The 13,828-nt window shown below is 45.9% G+C and overlaps 1 protein-coding gene across 1 annotated transcript in view; it reads left to right on the top strand.

Annotated features, from left to right (window-relative positions):
* The first annotated feature begins 2,877 nt into the window (after positions 1–2,877).
* The window catches only part of PITPNB (phosphatidylinositol transfer protein beta), a 32,536-nt gene continuing 21,585 nt past the window's right edge, over positions 2,878–13,828 (top strand). Inside the window, exons 1-7 of the mRNA XM_086761425.1 lie at positions 2,878–2,926; positions 5,635–5,665; positions 6,559–6,704; positions 7,440–7,531; positions 8,123–8,130; positions 9,379–9,453; positions 10,380–10,463. Coding sequence (XP_086617551.1) covers positions 2,907–2,926; positions 5,635–5,665; positions 6,559–6,704; positions 7,440–7,531; positions 8,123–8,130; positions 9,379–9,453; positions 10,380–10,463 — 456 coding nt within the window. The 5' untranslated portion in view covers positions 2,878–2,906. The remainder of the gene's footprint in view (positions 2,927–5,634; positions 5,666–6,558; positions 6,705–7,439; positions 7,532–8,122; positions 8,131–9,378; positions 9,454–10,379; positions 10,464–13,828) is intronic.

The raw sequence follows: 13,828 nt of genomic DNA, 5'->3' as shown, positions 1-13,828 counted from the left end.
GCGTAGGTCTGAGCAGCAGTTTCAATAGCATCCGTCCTTCACACTGCAAGAGACTTGAAAGAAAATATGTTTTCATGGGCAGAGCCTATCGAGGATTGTCTTTAAAGCCGTTTCTCTGTGGGAGGGTTGTTTGGCAACATTTAATTTTCCTATCATCTGTGATTTTCTGCTCTCTTTTAGTGGAGTTGATGTGTAAATCCTCATTAGTTCTAGCTACTGGCAAACAGAACGTGGGGAAGATGGCTTCTCGCGGAAGAGAGTAGGGGAGGGTGAGCCTGGACGTAGGGTCAGTAGGCGCTGCGGAAAAGGATGCAATTCAGAAACACCGGGACACGGGCACTGTGCTGAGGCTGACGTTCAAACAGGAGACAGGAGTCCAGCAAGGTGCAGAAATCTGCCTTAGCCTTTTTGGACACTAACAATGACCCCACAGAAGAATTAAAATGCAGTAGCTATCCCAGCTTCCTGTGGGTGGCGAGCTGGCACAGACGTCCATTTAGAATGACATGGTTCTCCTGTCAGCAGTAGGGGAGCATTATTCACAATGAAAATCTCTGCAAGTGTAAGTGCTCTGAGCTGTTCCACAGCCAGACGTATTTCCATTTTTTGAGGAGGAGTCATTTCCCTTCCCAGTGCCAAACCACAAAGTTGCACCCTCCCCTTTGTCAGGTCTTGAAATTTTGGGGTTTTTTTTTTTTCCCTTTACAGTTTACCTAGTCTTAATTTGTGTGAGCATTTCAAACCGCTGTAAAGAAAAAGTGGCTAGTCTGCATAGCTATGAAGAAAAATCTGAAAAAAAACCACAACCAAAACCTAATCCTCAGAAACTACAATGCAAATACATTTCTTTAGAATGCATTATTTTAAATAAATCCTGTAGTTTTACCTAAACTACTATTTTTGAACCCCCCAAAATGGAAATACTGTTACCCAGCTGCTTTATTTTAGTGCATCATTTCGCCACAGGATAAACTTTAATCACTACGGAAAAAACCAGTAAAGCCAACTGCAACATACAGAACCTGGGGAAACTTGAGCTGTTCTGTCCTTCCCGCGCCCTGTGTGGAGGAGCCGGGCCTATCCCAGCAGCTTTGAGAGTAAGCAGAGCTGGATCCCCGTTCCAGGGATAAGGTCTCCGCAAGACATAGTCCTGGGTTCTCTTAAGTTCTGCTGTACTCCAGCTCTGAACAGCCAAGTTATAACCAGGTTTTACCATTTGCTCCTCCTCCCAGGTTTCTAAGCTTCACCACTCAAGTGTATTTGTAACAACTTCCAGCTGGTTTGTCTTCATCACTCACTGGCACCTGTGTTGTCCGGTCGTCTCCATTTTCCTGGTTTTGCTCTGGAATTCAGTCCTGCGTGTCCCTGTAGTACCTGAGAGACTCCCACGTAAAGACTTGTTCCTGCTAGAGAAATCCCTATTTGAACTCACAGAAGCTCTGCATATTTCCCCTTTTGGATTAAATGCCTAGAGTAAAGGTTTGGTTAGCTGCTCCCTGCCCCCACCCCACCCCTCAGTTTTTCTCTTGCCCCCACTCTGCTGTTTGATTGCTGCATTAATAGAAATGTCTGGAATAAAGAGAGAGCTGGGAGATTCGATGCTCTTGCACCCTATAGTGAAAGCATGTCCCACTCCTCTGCCCCCAGCCAGGTATCTCAGCAGAACGACTCTCCTGAGCCGAGCCGTGTCAGCTGCCCGGTGTCGAGGGACTTGGCCCCAGCACTGCCCTGAGCAGTTCCTCTCCTCAAAGACTGGTCTTTCGGATTCTTTGCAGGCGTGAGGAGCTTCACTGGGTACTCTACTCTTGGGGCTCGCTTCAGCCTTCTCTCAATGCCCCTGTCGGCTCTCGACATTTTGTTGTTTTTAGCGAAAGCTGATGGTCCAATGTCACCAGCAGCGCTGTGCGGGTGCGGGGGGGGCTGAGCCCAGAGGCAGCCGAGCCTCGTTCTTCGCGGTGCCGGCTCTGGGAATTGCCGGTGTCCCTGTGAGCTGTGAGCGTGGTAAAGCACAGTTTCTCTCACCAGAGGGCCGCACCGGACACAGCAGCCGTGCTCCGCTCCGTTACGGGCCGGGAACGCACTGCACACGGAAATTTTAGCTCCCTCCGCCCCCCCCCCCGCAAAAATAAGCGCGAGCTGGGCTGGTGGCGGGGACGGGCACGGGACGGGCTCCCCGCGCCGCCGCTGCTGGGGGAAGCGGCTCGGCCCCGCGGCGCGGGCGGCTCTGCCGGGCGCTGCCCGCAGCGGGGCCCGCGGGCTGTCGGGCAGGCACCGGGTGAACCTCTCTTCGCTGCCTGGACACGCTCGATTCCGGGCACTGGGAAAACGCGTCTTCCCCAGCGCGGGGAGCGGCCCGCGGGGCGGCCGGGGCTGCCGCTCGCCGCCGCGAAAGGCCGTTAAGCGGCGCCCGCGCGGGACCGCAGCCGCCCGCTGTCTGGGGCCGCCGGGGCCGCGAGAGCGCGCCCAGCGCGCGGCAACGCGTGACTGCGCTGCGGCCCCGGGCTCCGCGGCCCCGGGCGGGGACAGCCCCAGCCCCCGCCCCCCCCCCCCCCCCCCCGCCCGCCGAGAGGGGGGCGCTGTCCGCCCCGTCCCGCCCGGCAGCACCGCGAGGAGCGCCCGCCGATGACGCCAGCGCGGCGCCGGGACCGAGCCCCCCGATTGGCTGCGTACGGGTGAGGCGCGGCGCTCGCGGGAGCTGCCTGCCCTCGGATTGGTGGCGGCCGGCGCAAGCGCGCCGCGCGGCCTGTGCCAGGGTGCGCTCGGGCCGGGAGCGGGCGCGGGGACGCACGGCGCGGCGGGATTGGGCGCGCCGGCCCACGGGGGCGGGGCCTCCCCCGGAAGTGCGCGGTGCACCATGGGCAGGCGGCGCCGGTCGCGCGTGCGCAGTGCGGGCCCGTGCGGTGAAGATGGTGCTGATCAAGGAATTGTGAGTCCGGGGCGGCGGCGCGGGGCGGCCCGGTGGGCGTCTCCCGCTCCTCTCCCCGCCGGGCCCGGTCAGGCCAGCGCGGGCGCTGCCGGGTAGGGCACGGCACGGCACGGCCGGGCCGGGCCGGACTCGCGCCCCGCTGGGCCTCCCTCGGCCGAGCCGCGGGGCCTCGGCCGCTCCCTTCTAGCGGGCGGGCCCCGGCGCGGGGCCTCGGGGGGCCGCGGTTGTCCGGCGGCCCTGCGGGGGCGGGCGGTGCGCCCCGGGACACCGCCCCCATCGGGCCGGCCCAGGACGCCGCCGCGGGGCCCAGGGCGCGGCTCGGCGCGGGGCCGGGAGGGGCCGGCCCGGGGCGCGCGCCTGCTTTGCGCTTCTCTGCCGCTTCCGGTCCCGCGCTGCAGCACCGAGTTGCTGCTTGACAGCCAGTGGCCGTACCGCCGGGCGGGCCCGGGAGCGCGCTTGCGGGCGGGGTGGTCCTGACTGGTGATCCCTGCCGCGGAGCGAGCGAGCTCTGTCCCCTCGCTCGGTTTCTTAAACCCGTTCCCTTGGGGCTGATGTTTTACCGAGGCGGCGGTGTCGTGTCTCTGCAGAGCTGGCAGGCGTTGCGGGGCGCACTGTATCTCGGGTGCCTTTGTGTCAGGATCCCGTTCTGCTTATAAAGAAACTTGAGTGGCAGCCTGGGAGCGGTGTCAGTGCCCGTCACTGCTCTGCAGTTGCCTCTGCCGGGATCTCCGTGTCTTTGGGGGGATCTTTCCCGTAAGGTCTTCTACAGCAAGCCGCTAGCTGGTTTGTTTTCCACCCCACCGCCTGTGACTTTAAATTACCTCAAAGTCTAGGAACACGTAGCCTCTCCTGCAGTAGCAAAGGTGATGCGTGTGTTCAAAAACATAGGTAGTAGCAAATGTGTATGTGAGGTTCCAAACAGGCTTCTGAGGATACTTCCAAGATTTACCTGAACTTTAGGGAGTAGCTGCAAACTGAGAGGACTGAGGTAGCAGCACTGTATCCAGCAGTGTGGCACGCAGAATCAAGTGTCCCGCTCTTCTTGCGCTCTAGCGAGAGCTTGCACCGGCCCTTGTAGGAGCTGTCTGTCTGTCTTTCTTGCGTTTCCTACAAGTTAATGATGGGCTGTGTACGTATTTATAAGTTCTCCTCAGATTTCATTGCTGCTCAGGTCTTTTGAGTTATTGCATTGTTTGTCTGTCATTCTAAAGTTCAAAAAAACCAATTCATTACAACTCTTTCCTTTAATTCCTCGCCTTTCCTTGTACCTGTACGTTTGCCGCGTTTTCCTGGTTATACTCCTGTTTTACATATTGGCCTGTTAAAGACTAAAGCTGAAGTTGCCCAGAGATCTCCTGTACCGCCTTGCAAGCCACAAGTGTGTCCTCTCCAGGTACTGAGTCAGCATCTGCTAGTGCCAAGACAGGTTCTGCCTCTGTTGGTCTTGCTAGCCAGCTTTAAAAACAATTTTAGGACTTTTTTGTGTCAGATAAAATGAGATATAGTAGGGCTCCCTGTGGGAATTTTATTTGACTGCCATTTGACCATTCTGTGTCTGGACGCAAGCTCTGCTTTCGGCCTGACGCTTACAACATTTGAGGCTAATTATGTTTTTCTCAGTTTCTCTCTGTTTTGGTGAGGCACATAATAGACTAAAATAGAAAAATCTTCATCCACTAAGGGATAAAGAAGAAGTTGCGTGGAAATTGCAAGACTGACTTTGATCCGCAGGGACGATCGGTTCTCTCTTTTCAAGGCTGCTGCATTTGCTGCCTTGCAGGAGGAATGCAGGGCGCTCAAGCTGCTCAAGTCACTTTCATAGCAGTTCCTAAACAAAAACACATCAAACTGTTCGCAAAGTGCAGACACAGCGGGGGATAGCAAGAGTTGAATCAGCTGACTATAACTTGCTTCCTCTCTAGAACAGTGGACAGGTTTAATTTCTTGTCATGCTTTCAGGATGGTTGTGTTGCGTTGAATCTTAGTGGCCATAAGGTTGTGGGTAAAGGCGGTAACGTCACTTAAAAGCCCTAGGAGCAATGTCATTGTTCTGTGATGTTGTTTTGCATCGCCTTTGTCCATTTTATTATCTAAGGTGAAACAGAAGAAGATTGTCTCTGGGGTGTACTGTTGTGAACAATCAGCTTCAGCATCCCCTGGCGCTGCTGTTGCCTGCGCAGTGTGTTGTGTTAGAACTAAACTGCTCGCCTAAAATGCGCTTGCTTCTGCCACCTGAACGGGCTGTGAGCTGTGGTTGCTTTTTGAATGGTTCGTAGCTGCTGTAACTGCCGAAATTCAATTGTAGGCTCTGAGGGCCTCTGCGTTTGTCCTTTTAAATTCTACAGACGGAACTGCTTACTGTGTAACACTTGAAAACAGCTCACGCCTCAAAGTTTAAACAAATTCAACACAATACAAAGTTACGGCAGAGCTGGAAATAGATCCTACATTTCCTGGCTCTTCTCTGCAGCTTTTAACGTTCTTAACCCCCTTTTTTCCTTTTGTAATGTATCTGCTGTTGAAGTGTACTTGGATTTGTTGCATTATGTCCAGGCAGCCTTACTGTCACAGAGCATTTCTAAAGAGAAAACTTGAATTAACTCATTTTGACACTTTCTCCTTGAATGTCTTTGTTACAGTTTATATCTCTTATCTGCAGATGAAGCGTAATTATTCATTTTGTTGAATTTGCTCTTTTCCTCTTTCAGCCGTGTGGTTTTACCTTGCTCAGTGCAAGAGGTATGTCCTCATCCTACCTGCTTTTGTTTTGGGGTGGCGGGTGGGAAGATGTGAGTGTGTTGTTTAAATGTGACCAGCCTGGATCCAGGTGTTTCCTGTGCTGTGTGCCCGGCCCAGTCTGCCAGAGGTGAGTTACCGCAGGCGTCAGCCTCTGGTCGAGCAGAGTTAACCTCTCGCAGATCAGTGCAAATGCCTGCACGCAAAGAACCTTTAGTTGTTTCTGAGCCACTCTGCTGCTTACAAGCAAGAAAAGAAAGTTGTGCAATTCTGCACTGCAGCAGAATTTTCCTGCTGATCCAGGCATTGAGTGACTCCAAGCCTCTTCCTAAAGGCAAAGGTAGGAATCATCTTCCAAGACCTGAAGCCAGTAACTTAACTGGCGCTGAGATACATTCAAATGAAAGTCATGATAGGATGGCTGCACATGCTTCTGCGTGAAAATGTTACGCTTTCGTTCTGCCATTTGCGTTTTTGAGGTGCTGTGAGGGCAGTACCTAGTTGGTTAAAAGTATGAATTTAGGAGGCTCAGAGCTGGAAATCAAGTCATTTTGAAATCCATAAACTAAAAATTATGTTTCTCTTATACAAATAAGAACAGCATATACACCTTCTTTTAGGATGAGAAAATGAAGAACAACATATTTGGTGTGCTGTACCGAGGTGTTGCATTAATGTGAAACAAGCTGATTATAGACCTAGTGCTTGTGAACTGCAGATAAATTTTGCCAGCAGGCTGTCATACTCTACTAAGTATTGTTTTATATGGTGTGTTTTACTTTCCTGATAGTTTTGTTTGTACTACCAAATTTTCCCTGGAAATAACTGCGGGGTTTTGTGCGTTAAAAGTCTTGGCTAACTTTAATATTGAAATTTTACTTGTCTTAACTTTTCAGTATCAAGTTGGGCAACTTTATTCTGTGGCAGAAGCTAGCAAAAATGAAACGGGAGGTGGTGAAGGAATTCAAGTCTTAAAAAATGAGCCTTATGAAAAGGATGGTGAGAAGGGACAATATACTCACAAAATCTATCATTTAAAGAGGTGAGAAAAACAGTGATGCGTGTTATGGTCACTTGGTGTTGGGCAAGAAATGTTTACAAGCGAGGGTGGCCCTCCATTGTTTACTATTCTGGAGTACTTGTGTTTTTCTGCCACCCTTTAACTTGCTGAATTGTGCATGAATGCTCTGGTGAGAGGGAAAACATGTGAAATACGGGGGATTTTAAACGTCTGGGATTTGGTAGCGGAGTTACTGTCATGGGCACTCTGTTGGACTAGAGAGGGCGGTTGTACTGGAGATGGTAATTCTGCTGCTTATGGGAAGCTGCGGGTTTCCTCTCCAGGCATGGCCGATGTGGCTGCAGGGCCTCCTGTCCCGGCTGCAGGCCAGCCAAGTTGCAGGCTTGTCAGTGGTGAGCCTGCAGTTTTGCTGGAGAGTTTGGAGGCGAGGTCTCCTGGCCAGCCCTCTCGCTCAACGGTTGTCTTTGCTGTTCTGCAAGAGAACAGAAAGCACAGCTTTCATCATGATTGTAGGGCTTCCAAAATTGTTTCTAACTCACTCTCAATTATCTTATTATTACCTTCACCATTTTTGTTCTTAATTATTTTGTGATCAGATCCAATATTGTTGGAGTTACTGCATATTTAACTGTGGATAACTTGTACATCGTGAAGTGCTTAGGTAGAATGTGCCTTTCTTATTAGAGTGGAAGAAATCAGCAGGGAATTTCAGCTGGCAAAAATTTTTTAAATGTTGTCAATGTTTGTTTTTCACAGTAAAGTTCCTGGTTTTGTAAGGATGATTGCTCCAGAAGGCTCCCTGGTGTTCCACGAGAAAGCCTGGAACGCGTATCCCTACTGTAGGACAAGTAGGTCTTCGGCTGTGTGCTTTGCTGTCAGTGTTCAGTCGAGGGATGGTCTTAAGTGGTTTAGGAGTAAAGAGGGTGCTATCAAGTGGAAAATATATTTTAAATTTTAAAGTTGTGCTTGAGAGATCTCCTCTTCTGAAAAGGAGAGCCTCTTCTGAGGAGCAGCCTCAATGGACCGGTTTACTGGTTCCTACAGAGTTTTAGCATCCAGTGTGCCTAGGATAAGACTGAAGAGATGATTCTCTTTAGTTCTAGAACTGAGCTTGTTTGAAAATAATTTAATTCTTCATAGTCTGTTAGAATAAAGTGGCTGCTTTGTTTTAAGACTTTTAATTAGATAAGTTCTAAGAGTAGGCTCTTGTGTTTCTGTTGAATCATTTGAAGTATCTTATAACAAAGCTCTGAGGTTAAGGCTAGCAAGTCAAAGGCTGCTGAACTCTGCTGATGATGCACACAAATGCTGTTAGACTAATTTTGAATGTTTCTTATACTGTGAAGCAACATTTTGTGTGAGACTTTTCAGAAACAATTGTGTCTAATAACACTTTGTGTTTCCTTTTCTTTTTCATTGCGTGGGTTTCCAATGACCAGTTGTGACAGTGAGTATTTGAATTACTATCAGTCCTGTGTTGGGTTTTTGAAATACATTTTATCTGTTATTAGTGCTACAATCAACTCTGACTCTAGCAAGCTGGCTCCAACCTTTCATGTATGCCTTGCCAAGGTTCCTGGCACAGAGCTCCTTGTTACTTCATTTGTCTGCACATGGCTATAATTAGAAGGAACTGTAATTTGTCAGAGATATACTTTCATTTTACATCTTCTTTTATGCCTTTACTTACCATTACAGCTGCATAATGTCTGTCCTGGTAAGACACAATGCTAAAAAAAAAAAAAAAAAGCCAAATCCGAGTTTCTACACTCTTGAATGCAGGAAGAGCAATGAAATAAAACCCCTCTCTACCTGTCTGAAATCCCATTTCTGTAAAGTGAAATCCTGCCTCAGTTAAAGTGGGTTAACGGAGAATCTAAATGGATCTCATAGTTGGGGGTTTGGGGTTTTTTGGTTTTTATTTAAAATGCATGGGAAAAAGAACATTAAGACTTTATTTCCCTATGTATATATTTTGGTGACCTATTTAAGGAAGCTTATAAGTTTAATGTTAAATTGCTTTGTCTGCTGACTTGCAAACTTGATTTAGATTGTCACTAGGTGGATGCAACATAAGGAGTAAAAAATGAGTTTATGAACTGTTTAGCTAGACTCATCGTGGTACATGTGCACACTGGTGTATGTTTGCTTACTTCTGAAATTAAGTGTTCTGTGCTAGTCGTTAGACATACAATGTCTAGCTGGTGGCAGCTGGACTTTTATGATCATGATTGTGTTGTACAGTAACATCTCGTGTATTAGCTATTGCCCCTGCCTCTCAGAATAGTCTCATTTATCCATCATTTCATGCAAATGTATTTTACTACTTTTGTTTTAACGGCAGTATTAATAATTTGAAAATTATTTGAACACAGAGGTAAAGAATTTCAGGGTTGAGGAAGAAGGATGGTAAATGACAGTATTATTTCTGTTTGTGTGCACAGAATTAGTGTTGGATTTCTCAAACGCAGCTGGTTTTAATTTAGTGCTTAGTGCTGTAGCTGATACTTAAGATTTAGATAGTTATCTCACTGTACCTATTTCTGTCTGTAGGTAAGGGGCCTGTTTCTTTTATAATTTAAACAATGTGTTGCTAGTCAAGGCTTAGTAGTGACTTATTTGTAAATACCATTTAGCTAAACTTTAGGCAGAGAGGTGTAATCAGGCTCATGCTTTTTGATTTTAATTCTTACAGAATGAATACATGAAAGATGACTTCTTCATAAAAATTGAGACCTGGCATAAACCAGATTTGGGGACATTGGAGAACGTGAGTTGGGATTTGAATACCAAGCATTAAGTTCTTTTAAGTCTCATGTTCTTTTACCTTAGACATGCTAGTGCTACTTAGGCTGACAGGTCTGTTTGAAACCAGGTTTCACAAGGCTGTTGGAGTTTATCTGTGTACACTTCTGTAGAGTTATGCATTGAAGCTGCTTCTGTAAGTTTTCCAGGCTGGCAATACTCTTGTTTTCCTCTCTAGACAGTTTATTTGGTTCACAGGTCTCTTCAGGAGATTCTTTTACCTGCAGTGACAAACATATTTACAAACCATCTGCAAAGGACTAGTTGTCGGTATATTTTCAGTGCTTTGATGAACTCTAGCACTGGATGTGCTACAGAGGAGGAGAGTGCTTCTTAGCCAGCGCTGCTTGCTGTAACTGTAAGTTTAGGTATGCCTAACAGACTACAGATGTGGAGCTGATTACATCCTTAGACCTTATATACCTTCAGACCACACACACTTCATCTAGTCCGTATTGAAGGCAGTCCTGTGGCTTAGGGAACCTACTAGATTTAGTCAGGTTCTTCAAACCTGCCAGATTTGCACTTTGGAATTTGTGCAGCTTTTCTAGGTCAAAAAGCTCGTGCAGATTACTGAATGGGCGATGTTTCTAATTAGGGCTTGGCTCATTAGCGCTAACGAATGTGACAGAAGAATACAGCTTAATCTTAAATCCAGGTTTCCTGAATGCACAAGAGTTGAAGGCTTTGTGCTGGTTTAAAAGTGAGTGAATTAAACTGTAACTGTGGAGATTATTCCCTTTTAGAAAGGCAGAGGAAGAAAGGATAGGTTTTGAGAACACTGCCTTTATGAAATCCAGAAAAAAATCCATGGCACGCATGCATAGTGCCCAAGGTACACCACTGTGTAAGATGACAGCATGGAAATAATTCCTCTTTCTCTTTTTGCAGGTACACAATTTAGATCCAAACACGTGGAAGAGTGTTGAAGTTGTCCATATTGACATTGCAGATAGAACTCAAGTAGAACCAGGAGTAAGTAAATGCTCCGCTATTGGGATATGGATGTAGCTTGCAGCTAATTTCGTTGATGCTTTGTGTTGATTGTCAAACTAAAATGGTATGGATTTCACCCAACAGATAAATGAAAATTGTCTTGAAGAGAATAATTCATTTTAAAGTTCCACACTTAGTAAATGCTTTTACGATTCCAGTCTAACAGATTTGACTTCTAGTTGCACAACTAAGACATGAAGGACAACAGACTTCTGGCACAGGTGTAATTTTTACTTTTAATTGTAGATAAAGTAATTGATTTGGTCACGCAGGCATTTATGTGCTCATCTTGGTGCGTGAGACCAAGTGCAAGAATCTATGCCCGCTGTCCTGCATGACAGAGCGCAGTGTCTCAACTAAGCTGCTCCTGCACTTCTGTTGCTACTTCTTGGTTGCAAATTCTTTAAATTAAATTATGTTCCTCCACATATCCTTCACTCGGGGGTTATGACAATCTCAAGAGGATCAATGAGGTTTTGCCACTGAAATCTCAACCTGTTTTTTTTATATTTAAACTTTGTTTATCAGAGTAGTTCTCAAAACATGAATTGCTCATCTCTTCTGAAAGCTGTGGAATTACTTTTTCAGTTTCATCTTTCGTGATTGCTTTGGCAGACATAAGTGTCCTGGTTACACCCAGAAGTCTATCCATAGGAGTCTGTGGTCTGTTCCCCGACAACTTGAAGTTTAGTATCTTGATATAATGAGCAAAAACTTAGGGCAGATTTTATTAATAAGAGCACATTGTTACTCAGTGAATTTTTACGCAGAGAATAGGTATGAATTTAGAAGGAGTGTCTTTACCAGAATTGTGTGGAGTCTCTGTTAGCTTGCTTACGCATGGGATGGAAAGAGGTGGCTAGACGAAGGAGTGTGACAAAGTTCAGTGGTGAGCATGCACACTTTCAACTTGCCTTCTCAGTAGCACTTTGCACAGGAAAGGCAGTGGTACCCTGAATATGATTGTATCAAGTTCAACTGAAATGAATACATGAAGAGGTTTCTATGTAAGCTTTATCTGCCATGTTGAGGTATTGCTGACAGGACAACACTTAGTATTTTTGTTAGTTCTTGTTCTTTTCCCCTCTGTTGTCAATTTTCTTGTTAACCAGTCATGTGTTTGGGTTGGAAGGGACCTTCAAAGATCATCTAGTCCAACCCCTGTGCCTTGGTCAGGGACGCTTTCCACCGGATCAGGTTGCTCAAAGCCCCATCCAACCTGGCTTTGAACACTTCCAGGGATGAGGCATCCACAGCTTCTCTGGACGACCTGTTCCAGTGCCTCACCACCCTCACAGTAAAGAATTTCTTCCTTGTAGCCAATCTAAATCTACCCTCTCTCACTTTTAGATTTCGTGACCTGCCTTTGATATTGCCAGTTTCCTTTGCACTGAAGACTGACAGGTGGTGGTATGCTAAAATAAGTTATGTTTTTGGCTCAGGACAAAGATCTGTCTAACCTAGTATCCTGTCAGTGGCCAGTAGCCACTTGTGGAAGGATAAGAAACTTGGGAACTGTGTATGAGAAGCTGGGAGGTGCACATCTCTGCGAGATCGATCTGTATTTAAAGGACTTCCAGAGCTAGTGGTTATGTCTGGCCTGTTGGGTTTATTAGACACTTATATGCCCATGAGCATGTCTAACCCATTTTTTAACCCATTCATACTTTTGACCTTTATGGCATCATAAGTTCTGTACAGTGTTAGATGGTTTGGAGAAAAAAATACTTCCTTTTTGCATGACTGATAATTTACTTAATTGGAAGGGGGGAGAATGCTTCCTATTTATATTTTCTGCACAATTTATCTTGCAGATTTTTATCATATTTTCTTTTTATTCCCCCACCTCCTCTTTAGCATATCTTTCCAAGCTGAGGGTCCTTATCTTTAAGTCCGTCTTCACGTGGAAGCCGTTTCATGTGTGGGAGTCCTTAGAACTATTTGCAGTACATCATCTTTTTTTTTTTTTTCTTTTTTTCTTTTGTATATTTAACCTACAGAGTATCAAAACAATGAGTGTGGAGTGGTTTAATCCAGAGTCTTAAGTCTCTTGTCACTTCTAACACCATTTGTGCTTTTAGCAAATATTTTGAGCAAGTATTTTCAAATTCAGACTCACAGTATAGCCCGTCATTGTGTAGGAATACTTGGGACTAATTTTCACCATGTGATTCACCATGTAATTTCCATTTCATCTCCCAGAAACTCAGTTTTGCAAAGTCCTGACTTCTTTAAACAGTGACTTTGTACTCAAACTCTTATGCAAACTTTGATAACTCTGAGTTATCTGTAGGCTGACACCCTTTCCACCCGACTTGTTTGCCCCCTTTCCAAGGCGGTTAAGGATTAGTTAGACAGCAGAAATTCTCTGGGACCTACACTTGTAGTCTTCTGTTACAATAATTTGCTCTTTCTGGCCTTTGTTTTCTCTTTCTTTACTGCTTATGACTTCCAGATCTTTTTGGAAGTTCAGTTGCATCATAGTAGCAAAATTGTCCTGATCTATATGCTTACTTTATGCCTTCAGAGAAGGCTGCTGGTTTTGGAAAGTGACTGTCCCCCGTGAAAGCATTAGCTGTTTTCTGTGTATTCTGTTTGTCCAGGGGCACTTTTCCTACAGTTTTTCGTCTTTGTTCAGTGGTACCAGAACTGTCACTAGTTGAGTGCCTTGTGGGGTAGTTTCTGAAATCATGTGTGTTGTATGGCTTTATTTTTTTTTGTGTTGTGATGCTTGTTGTTTGGGAGTTATCATTCTAAGTGGCTGGGTGAGTTTTTTTGTGTTCTCATATTTTTAGGGAAAAGGAATAGTCAGTGTTGGCAAAGAAAAGTTTTATTTGTACTTTTCTTTTCTCAGTCATGGTTTTGCCTGGAAAAGCAACTCAAATGTACTATCTTGGATGAAAAGATGACTGGAAGAATGGAACTACATTTGTAAGATCTAGCAATTTTGATAAAAGTTTTCATATATTCAAGATTTATCCTTCAGTGCGTGAACCTTGTCCAACCCACTGCGGTGTGGCAGTTACTTTAGTTTCTGAACTGTAATGAGCATAAGTATAAAAATAGTAAATTTCTTCAAGATACTAATGGCATGCATATGCTAACTTGTGCTAATTTAAGTATGCATAGAAATAATTTGGCCAACATCTGTGCCTTTTTTTAGATATAAATTTAACCCTGCCCTCCCTTAATCATCTCCAGAATACAATCTATTTAGCTTAATGTAATTTGTATATAAAAATCAGTTCCCAGGAGAGTATGGCTTTTTAAAGAGTAAGCAGACGTGAACACTCAATTAACATCAGAAGCAGCTATGTTTTTGGAAACAATTTGTGAGAAGGTAG

This window comes from Chlamydotis macqueenii, chromosome 17, assembly GCF_036417535.1.
Source record: "Chlamydotis macqueenii isolate bChlMac1 chromosome 17, bChlMac1.mat, whole genome shotgun sequence".
Lineage (NCBI taxonomy): Eukaryota > Metazoa > Chordata > Aves > Otidiformes > Otididae > Chlamydotis > Chlamydotis macqueenii.
This window is presented reverse-complemented; position numbering and strand designations above follow the sequence as displayed.